This window comes from Strix aluco, chromosome 29 (genome assembly GCF_031877795.1).
Source record: "Strix aluco isolate bStrAlu1 chromosome 29, bStrAlu1.hap1, whole genome shotgun sequence".
Lineage (NCBI taxonomy): Eukaryota > Metazoa > Chordata > Aves > Strigiformes > Strigidae > Strix > Strix aluco.
In genome coordinates this window covers 5,360,622-5,370,312 of record NC_133959.1, presented here as the reverse complement: position 1 = coordinate 5,370,312, position 9,691 = coordinate 5,360,622, and the positions used below count along the sequence as shown (strand labels likewise).

The window sequence follows — 9,691 nt, the reverse complement described above, 5'->3', positions numbered from 1 at the left end:
GGTGCGACGTCACTTCTGGCAGCGGCGAATGAAATGGCGAGCGTCGGCGGAGGGGGCGCGAGCAAGATGGCGGTGAGGAGCGGGGCTTTGGCGGGCGCGCGGGGCCGCCTGTGAGGAGGCGGCTGCGGCTCGGGCTCCAGTCGCCTCCCGCGGATCGCGGCCGCACGGGGTGGGCTGGGGCTGGGGCTGGGGCTGGGGCTGGGGCTGGGCCCGGGCCCGGGCCCGGGGCCCGTGGCGGTGCTGCAGGGACCCGCTCGCCCCGGGATACCGGCCCGCTGCCGCGCCAGTCAGCCCGGTCCTCCTGCTCTGCCTTCGCGTGGAGCTCTTGGGGTGGAAAACCTTGGGGCGGTTTCTGCAGCTGTATTGCAAACAGCGTAATAAAAAGAAGCGTTACTGAGTATATGTGTAACCGGCGGGGAGGGCGGGGCAGGGGAGGGTTCTTTTTAATTCAGATTGCCTGTGCTCCTCTCCTTTAGGATAAGGAGAAGAAGAAGAAGGAGAGTATTTTGGATCTCTCCAAATACATCGATAAAACGATCCGAGTGAAGTTCCAAGGTGGGAGAGAAGGTGAGTCAGGGCTCGGCCCCGGGCCGGGGATGCGGCCTGTGCCTCTGCAGCATGAGGTTTACTTTGCATGTTGGCGTTTTTCCTCGCTCTTTGCTTGGCTTTTGTGTCCTTTGTGGTCGTTGCTGTCTTTCAAGGAAGGACGATGAGTTTTATTCATTACTGTTTGATGTTACCGGTGTGAAGCTTATCTTCTTCAACTTTTCCATTAATCCTCTGGCTGCAGTTTTATCTTTATGCTTCATCTGTGCACCTTTCTTTCATCTTCTTTTACTGGTTGTCTTCAACTGTCTTGTTTCTTTTGACTGTTTTTTCACATTGCAAGGGTGCACTTAAAGCAGCAAAGAAACCTTTATGGGTGTTATGATTAATACCCCTGTCATCTCTTAACATACTAAATGTGCCTGGAGTTCACAGATTGTTTTAATATACTTCATCATGGCTTTTCATCCCCTTCGAGACTCTCACGTCGTCATTCCCCTCCAGCCCCCCACCCCTTTCTTGCTCCCTTGCCGTACCTGCACTCTCCATCCCAGCTTGCCATCTCCATCCTGCAGACCACTTGTTTGTCTGAAAGTTAACAGCCTGCTGCGTGGGAGATGCTCAGCAGAAGCTTTTCCAAAGCAAGCTTGCTCTGCTTTTAAAAATCTCTTTTAAAACTCTACTGGGACCTGATGCTTGTGAGGTTTTGGAAGTTACTTGGACTCCTTGCTGATAAATGTGGGTTTTGGAGGGGGGTTTTGGGGCAGTTGACAATTCCATTGAATCCATTTGTTTAGATTTCCTTCTCAAAAAATTCATGCCAAGTTCTTTTATGATCTTCATGTAACACGTAGGATGGTGGGAGTCCCTTCTTAGATTTGGGCTGTTAGTAGGGATAGTAATGCTGGTAATCAGCAAGTATTTTTCAAACTGGGAATGATTCTGTGTAGTCTTGCAATTTATTTAGTGACCACAATTGTGGAATCATGTTCTGTTTTAGGACAAAGTGCTTGGCTGTCTGCAGTGCACTCCTGTGGAGGCAGTGCTTATGCTAAAGAGATTATATTCCAGGAGGGCACCTGGAAAATGGGTTGTCTAAGGAAAGCACTTCAAAATATTGCAGTCTTGCCTCATTTTTTGCCATATCCCTTTGCTAATGGTATTTATTTGGTTTGGGGTTAGCTTCTTTTTTTTTGTGATGTGACTTGTATTGATTTGTTATGCTGAAATATTCTTAAAATGGCCCTGAAATTGGCTGAAAACAGAAATGTCAATGTCCTGAAGAGCATTTTGCAGAATTGGTTAAAAAGCCTGTAAGCTTCAGTTGGCACAACACAAACCAGTTCTTGTGCATTTGCATGTGATGAAGAGGGCACTGTTTAATATCTCTGGTCTCATTTGCTTGATAGCCTTGATTGAAGGAGGAAAAGAGCCAGAGAACTGAACGTGTCCTTCACGTGGTCTTGTATACCTGGTTTTGGTCTCTAATCATTGTTTTGTGTGTGCTCTTCAATAGCAAGTGGTGTCCTGAAGGGATTTGACCCTCTTCTGAACCTTGTGCTTGATGGTACCATTGAATATATGCGAGGTAAGTAATGCGCTATCTGTGTAAAACGCTCCCTAAGAATGATTTTCTTAACGGAAATCTTACAGATCGGTGAGTGAATAACCAGAAACTGCAGGTTGACATCATCCAAACTGAGACATGTTCATGATAACTAAGTTGTAAAGGGAGGGATAAGATAACAGAAGTTAGGTTAAGCACGTTCCCTGTGGTCGAACATTCTTGGTAGTCCTTTCTTGAGCTCCTCTATAAATCCTTTACTGCTCTTGTCCTCTAAAGCTTGGACAAAGTAGTGTGTCTCTTCAGATAAGGCAGTTGCCTTTGCCTTTGTTTATACTGCTCAAGGGTTGCTGATTTGCTCAAAGCAGGAAAAGCATCTCAGCAAGAGCTAGTATCTTACTGTCTTAAACATCTTTGCCTTTTTGTGGAACTACAGCCTTCTTTAGCTTCTTAGAGCTAATAGAGCTGTAGGGGTTTTTTTTCTTACTTGTTTCTTTTTCCCATCCAAGGATAAATATTCTCATTTCCCTTTCTCCTCTCTGAAATAAAATTTATCTTACGATAAGACACCATTTTTGAAGAGTATTCTCTTGCCTGCTTACAAGGAAGCACCTGAAGCTTTAATTTTACTCTTAGAGGGGAGTTTTAAAAGATGAGTGTAGTGCATTTTTATTGAATATATTGACATCTCCTGGAGGGTAGAATTGGCTATTGCTGTGTCAAGTGTTTGTCCCCCTCCACAGCCTGGTTTGGCTTGGTCTGGGAATGGACCAGTGCATTGCATACTTAGTGCATTCTGAAGTCAGGGTCTTTTTCTGATTCGCATTGTTCCCAAAATGTTTGTCTAAAATGGTATTTGAAATGGGATCAGGAGCTTTTTCAATCACTTGTATGTATGCTTTTGGTTAGATAATCAAAGACCTTTGAATTCTTTAAAAGATACGTGTTTTCCCTCACATACATAGTGAAGTTCTTTATTGCTCACTGTGGCATGTGCTATTTCTGAAAATTAGTAAATCAGTAATGCCTTGAAGGCATCAGATATTACTGCTGCATCCCTTTTATAGTCCATGTATTCAATATAACAATGCAGAAATGCCTGGAAAAAACCTGTATGACTGTGCCTCTTGAAGTTGATGGAATTTGGTTTCTTCTCCTTATGTTGCCATTGTAACTGTGAATCTCTGCTTTTCAGATCCAGATGATCAATACAAATTAACAGAAGACACACGTCAGCTGGGACTTGTGGTCTGCAGAGGGACTTCAGTGGTTCTTATTTGTCCACAGGATGGAATGGAAGCGATTCCAAACCCTTTCATTCAGCAGCAAGATGGCTAATGCTTTCTTTGGATTGTCTCTGAAGACTTCAAGGGTGCAAATCACCTGAGAAAACTATCAGTGTGTGAGAAACTTCCTGTTTTGGAGGAGGAGTTTGAATGTGTATTTGTTAGTGTGAAAGAACAGTCAACTTTTATTTTTGTGACTTTCCATAAATGATGAGAGGATGGGGCATGGTGTGTAAGAAGTAAGTTCTGATTCCTGCCACCCCTGCCAAATAAATGTGTAACTACATTGTTTAGAGCCGACAGGAGAGAATATGTTGTCGTGGAATTGTCTGAGACCCTGTTGATCTTGTGAGTTTTGAAACAACCACATAAAATTAGTAAAGAATGCCCTCAATATTGGTTATATTGTTTACATTTTTAAATACATTGAAATGTATTTAACCTAAATTAATCCAAAGCCTAAATACATTAGAACATGTTTTCTTCCTCTTAATGTCAGTACTCAGCTGGGAAGCATTGTGTTGTAGTCTTCCTGCTGTTGAGTTCAGTCTCCTGCCTGCTTGCTCTGGGGTGTGCAGGAAAATTACTTTCCTTGTATAGTACCTTGTCATCACCTTTACAAGCTAAGAAGTTCTTTCGTAACATTTGTTCCAGATCTTGTGGGCTGTGATCTGTGTATCAGAATGCTCCCACACTTCTGCAGAAGAACTGGAGACTAACTTCTAGGGCGATTCTTGGCTGACATGAACCTTATGGAAGTATCTATTTGATACTTGGAATTTTAGGGGAAGAATATTTAAGATCCTGATGTTCAGTTGTAGGCAGTGTCTGGAAATACTGCATATTTTTATATTGTAGCTATCCACTTGTGGTTATGCTTGTTATAACTTGATTTGTAAGTAAACATTTTTATTTCTTTTATACTGCAGAAACAGCAAGATTTGAGGACCTTTGAGTGAATAAATACAAATTAATCTGTTCTTAAATGTCCTGGTTTTTAGTCTGAAAAAGTGCTCTATGGCTGACATCGCAGTTCTCCACAGTTGTAAATGAAATTTGTTCAGGAGGTGTGTACACACAGCAAAGTTGGAAGGAACCAGATCAGAAGCTGTGTTCCACTCAAGACAGAAAATCGGTGAGGAATGACTGAGGGCATCTGTCCCTAGATGAGGACTCGTGCGTTTCTGTTGGGCATTTTAAAGACTCACTAGTAGGAGATACGTGCCCCTAGGCTGCTTGTTATGTGCTTCTGCCACCTGCTTTTCCTGAGGACCCTTTGTGAGGAGGCTGTGGCAGAGTAAATTGTTTTGGTGGCAGCAGCAGTCTTGTTCCTAGAGGTTGTCAAGAAAACATGCCAAGGACAGATTGTATTGGCTGTTCATTTTGGCAGCAGCATCGTCCTCCCATTCAGAGCCTCTCCTGGGTCAGCTCTGAAATGGATGGGAACTTGAAGTAAATAAATTCCAGTTCAGTATATCTGACTTTTCCAGGAGGCTGTGAAACTAGGGACCTGTGCCTGTGTAAACTTGAGTGCTTCTAGATTTTAATCTCCTAGGGGTTCGTTCTTGGAGTGCTTCACAGAGTCATGCTCCTTCCAACATAATTTTTTCCTAACACTACAACACTTGTTCTTCATGCAATGGCTCAATTCAGAAGAGGCTCCTTATTTAGTGTTTGGAGCAGAACTTGCTCACCATCAGCCTGAGTAGTCTTGAGCTGTCCCTCAGGTGGGAGCAGGTGCTGGTTGTTGGTACCAATAACACGCTGCACCATCTCTGCACTCTTGTTTTCCAAGTGTAGCATCAGAAACAGATGTGTTGGAGCTCTTGAGTGGGTTCCACACTCCGGATGCAGAGAGGGGACAGAGCTCTGACTGAAGTCATGTCTCGAGTGCACAACCTGGAGAAGGGCACGTTTTCAGCATTTCCTGCTCGGTTAAGGGGTTGCTCAGTCTTCATTGCATGATGCATGGCTGTCCTTTTGTGCAATGCAGACTTGTGGGTTATATTTGGGAATCGAGTACCTGAAAATAAGAATGTGAAAATGATAAGGGACAAACTTTTTAGCAGGGCCTGTTGTGACAGGACAAGGGGTAATGGTTTTAAACTAAAAGAGGGTAGATCCAGACTAGATAGGAGGAGGACATTTTTTATGCTGAGGGTGGTGAAAGACTGGCACAGGTTGCCCAGAGAGGTGGTAGATGCCCCATCCCTGGAAACGTTCAAGGCCAGGTTGGACGGGGCTCTGAGCAACCTGCTCGAGTTGAAGATGTCCCAGGGGGTTGGACTAGACGAGTTTTAAAGGTCCCTTCCCACCCAAACTATTCTGTGATTCTATAGCTGAATTCTAAATACGTACATGCTTTTCTATTGGACTTAATTCCTAAATATGACTCGTTTTATAAAACCATTTATAACAGCAGTTTTACAGAAGCCTCTTCCAGAAATGCAGGAGGGAACCTCTAGAGGAAAAAAGGTGCTCTTAATCCAGATAGCCCTATTCTGCTTGCTGAGCTCCACTGAGAGATGAGACTGAGTCTTGCTGGGATGGGCTCTTGGGGATAAGGGGCACTAGTTCAAGGTCACTGTGCAAATCTCTCCCCTTAATAGCTTGGTCTAAACGCTTTGGAAAAATTCACTATGTGGAATCAGTGAGCTGTTGCTTGTACTATGAGTGTTTATGTAGTGCATCGAGATTGAGGAGGACTGAATATGTGACAGCTATCTGGGTTTGCATGGGGGCTCATTCCTTCCCCCCGTCTCTTATTAAAGTATAAAGTTAAATATATACTAAATGCTGTGAGCAATCTGGAATTTGATATTAAACTTGAACTGATGAACACTGTGGCTTTGGGGAAATCAGTGTTTTTTGCCAGAAAGTCTCGAGCTTTCCTGGTTTTGATTTGCAGAAGTGAAAAGTGTTGTAAAATGGATATTTTTTTAGAAATGGGTTCAGTGTTCTAAAACTTCTGGGTATTTAGTCAGTGCTTAGGAAGGTTTTGGCTGTTTGTCCTCATTGTAGTCCAGGCTCTTTGAGTGGCTCACATCTCCCCTAATTCACTGTAGTCTTACCTGGCTTAGGTAGATGCCAATTAAATCTGTGGTTTTTTGGTCATACAGCTTTCCCACTATTGCTGCTCTGAAAGCAGCAGGAAAGACTGAAAAGCAAAACAGGAGAGTAGAAAACATGCTCTATTTTTAGGACAAGATTGGCTTATCTTGTATTTATCCTAGCTAGGGGGATAATGTTTCCAGAGACCTCGCATGAGTAAAGGCTGCATAAGGGCTGAGTTAAAATTAACTGCCTGGCAGTCAGCAAGCATGGAGCCTGCACAAGAACCAGAGGAGCTGGGATCTCAGACAGAAATGATCACAGACACAGTTCTTGAGGTTGGAGAGAGACTCTTTCAGGTCAGCCGTAGGGTACTTTCAGTACACAGTCGTTATTTTGAAGCCATGTTTTTTGGGGGGGCAAGAGAGAGCTCTGAATACCACATAGTGATCCGAGGGATAGATGCGGTGCCTTTTCAGGCACTACTTGAGTTCACTCGCACAGCCCAGGTGCTTATAGGTCAAGAAAATGTGATCAGCTTACTGGAAACAGCTGATTTTTTCCAGTTTGACAGGGTGAAACTGTTGTGTGAGAAATTTCTGGAGAGGGAGCTGCATGTTTCCAACTGCCTGGGCTTGATGACCTACTCGCAGCAATTTGCCTTTATAGAGCTGCATGTGTCTGCTATGAACGTGGCTCTCACTCACTGGGGGGATGTGATGTGCCAGGAAGAATTTAAGGCCCTACCCAAAGAAATGCTGATGCAGCTCCTAAAAAGCAATGACCTCTTCGTTTCACGAGAAGATGTGGTTTTTGACAGTATTATGAGGTGGATAATGGAGGACCCAGCAACGAGAGAGGAAGACTTTCTGGATTTGGTGGGCGAAGTCAGGGTCACTTTTCTGAGTTTGTCCTTCCTCGATATCTTGGTGAAACGCAGCAAGCGCCTTGGAGAGACAGATACCTTTTCCAGACTAATAAAGAAGTTAGACAGCTGTCCTCCACCCAGCTGGCAAAATATGGAACTGTGTCCTTATGCTGGTCGGAGCTATGACACCTTATATGTCCTGGGCGGAAAGCATGAAAAGGAACAGCAAGAATTATTTCTCTTTCAACCGAAAACAGGGACTTGGCAGGCTTGTTCTCCACTGCAGCGCAGGAACCTCACCCAGTATGCAGTGGCAGCAGTAGGTAACTCACAGAAAAGTGGGACTGAGCAAATCCAAGTAGAAGTTGAGGCTTAGAGACTCGTATGCAGGGAGTTCAGCTGCTTCTCCTGTAAAACTGCGTTGTTCAGTGTTGCTAAAACCTCATTCATATTTGTGTTCCTATTCATTCAAAGAATGGTCTTGTTTTCCTTAGTCCTGGGAGAACGTTAGACAAGGCTGAATATTTCTTTTCATATAGCAGAAACTATTGAACTCCTTACATCAGCTTTATCTGGAGTGAGTCTAACGGCTTCACTTTAAGCAGCGTATTTGTTTGGCCTTCTCTTTCATGTGGTTTTGACAGATGGTGACTTCTGGTTTATAGTTGCTGTTAAGTTAAACTTACCCATGGATGTTGTGACATTCTCATGCTTGGAGACTTTGAAGACAGCTCAATACAATGGCTTCCCATATTTAGTGTTGGTGACAGTCCCATTTCAAGTGGGAGCTTGGACATGAGATCCCCAGAGGTTCTTCCCCAGAGGTTCTTTCCAACCACTGTTTCCATGATTCTGTTCAAGAGAAGGAGCAGACTTGGAAGGACTTACTGCATCCTGTAGGCCCAGCATGTATGTGCAGATGAGGAGTCAAATACTGCAAACTGATCAAGAGCAGTAATTTTCTCTGCTCATCTTGCACCTCATCAGTACAGTCTAGGGAGAAATGAGAACCCTAGTTCTCAGGAGCAATTTTCAGCCTTTGTGTAACTGATACTTTTCTCTCCTGTCTTTCCAGGGAGCTTCCTTTTTGTGACAGGAGGATATTTCCGGGATGAGTTTGTGTGGTATAGTGTGGATTGGGTGCTCATCTACAACTGCTTGGACAACAGCTGGCTGGAAGGGCCTGCCATGAAGAAGTCCCGCAATAGCCATTGTGCGGTAGGAGCAGGGCTCTACCTGTACGTCCTTGGAGGGAGCACAGATGAAGGGATAATCCCAGCGGTGGAGCGCATGGCTTTGGTGGAGTCAGAGTGGGAAAGCATGAGTCCTATGGCTCAGCCTGTGGAGAGAGGAGATGCAGCCAGCGTGGGAACCAGGATCTATGTGGTCTGTGGCCTGGATGAAAATGGACACGTATACGATGGAGTGCAAAGGCTGAACACAGAGACAGACAGCTGGGATGTCATCTCATTCTCCCCACTTCCAAGGTAAGAAATAATATTCTGAGACCTGGCAGAAGAAAAAAATTTCTAGTGTTGGTCCTGCTCCAAGAAGAGGTTGGGCTGGAGAAATCCAGAAGTCCTGTCCCACCAACACTTGTGTGGTTCTCTGTTTAAACAGGACTCGGTATGAGGACCAAGGTCACACTGAATATTTCAGGGGCCAGATCTTCCTATTGATTCTGATCTTCCCTCCCAGGTATGACCTCTGCATCACACCACTGAACGGTGCTCTGTACACCATAGGAGGGGGAGCTTTTCGGTTTGATGTGGAGACGGATGAATGGACCCAGGTGGATGAGGAATGCTTGACTCGGAAGTTCTTCATGGGATGCAGCACTGTGAATGGACGAATTTATCTCCTTGGACAGAGGAAGGGGAACAGTGCCCTCCCTGTTGTAGTCCTCTTTGATCCCTACGTTGATATGTGTGAGGTCATAGATAACAAACTCCCTTGCCCCCTTCCTATTCATGGGTGTGTCTCTGTGCGAAGATTTGATACGTGGGCATGAGAGATGCCAGATCCAGCATAACTAAACAGTCGTGTGCTTTACAGCTGATGGGAGTTAGATCGTGTCAAGTTTGGTCTGTGAAATTTTTTCAGTTTGAAAATAAATCTGTTCCTCCATAACTTTGTCTTTTTTCCTACCTGGCAAATGAACTTAAAGCAAAAGCCAGTGAAGCCTTTATGTCTACACAAAGGTTTCAGATCATTACTGGAAATAGTGGTCAGCATTGTTATGGTACATAAACTCCTCAGGGTTGATGGTAAATAAAGGGTTGGTTTGACCTTTGACCTCTGTGGCACTCTCTCCTTTGAACAGCTGGCAGAGACAGGAAAGTAATTGCATCAGTGTTAGAAAATACTGTAGGAGTG

General features: G+C 44.4%; 2 protein-coding genes across 2 annotated transcripts; both read left to right on the top strand.

Moving 5' to 3' along the window:
- Positions 1-10: 10 nt before the first annotated feature.
- LSM7 (LSM7 homolog, U6 small nuclear RNA and mRNA degradation associated) lies at positions 11-4,376 on the top strand. The gene is made up of 4 exons (XM_074809083.1): positions 11-72; positions 477-567; positions 2,063-2,134; positions 3,306-4,376. Exons 1-4 carry the CDS (start codon positions 34-36, stop codon positions 3,446-3,448), a joined length of 345 nt encoding a protein of 114 aa, XP_074665184.1. The 5' UTR covers positions 11-33; the 3' UTR covers positions 3,449-4,376.
- A 161-nt stretch (positions 4,377-4,537) lies between these two features.
- Positions 4,538-9,609, top strand: LOC141916493 (kelch-like protein 23). Its single transcript, XM_074809059.1, has 3 exons — positions 4,538-7,638; positions 8,391-8,802; positions 9,014-9,609. The coding sequence occupies exons 1-3, from the start codon at positions 6,660-6,662 to the stop codon at positions 9,324-9,326; spliced, it is 1,704 nt and encodes a 567-aa protein (XP_074665160.1). The 5' UTR covers positions 4,538-6,659; the 3' UTR covers positions 9,327-9,609.
- The last annotated feature ends 82 nt before the right edge of the window (positions 9,610-9,691 follow it).

Coding starts and splice junctions, on each gene's coding strand:
- LOC141916493 (XM_074809059.1), top strand. CDS start 6,660: ATGAGTAAAGGCTGCATAAGGGCTGAGTTAAAATTAACTGCCTGGCAG. Junction 7,639..8,390: donor GTATGCAGTGGCAGCAGTAG/GTAACTCACAGA, acceptor CTGTCTTTCCAG/GGAGCTTCCTTTTTGTGACA. Junction 8,803..9,013: donor TCATTCTCCCCACTTCCAAG/GTAAGAAATAAT, acceptor CTTCCCTCCCAG/GTATGACCTCTGCATCACAC.
- LSM7 (XM_074809083.1), top strand. CDS start 34: ATGGCGAGCGTCGGCGGAGGGGGCGCGAGCAAGATGGCG. Junction 568..2,062: donor GTTCCAAGGTGGGAGAGAAG/GTGAGTCAGGGC, acceptor GCTCTTCAATAG/CAAGTGGTGTCCTGAAGGGA. Junction 2,135..3,305: donor TACCATTGAATATATGCGAG/GTAAGTAATGCG, acceptor TCTGCTTTTCAG/ATCCAGATGATCAATACAAA.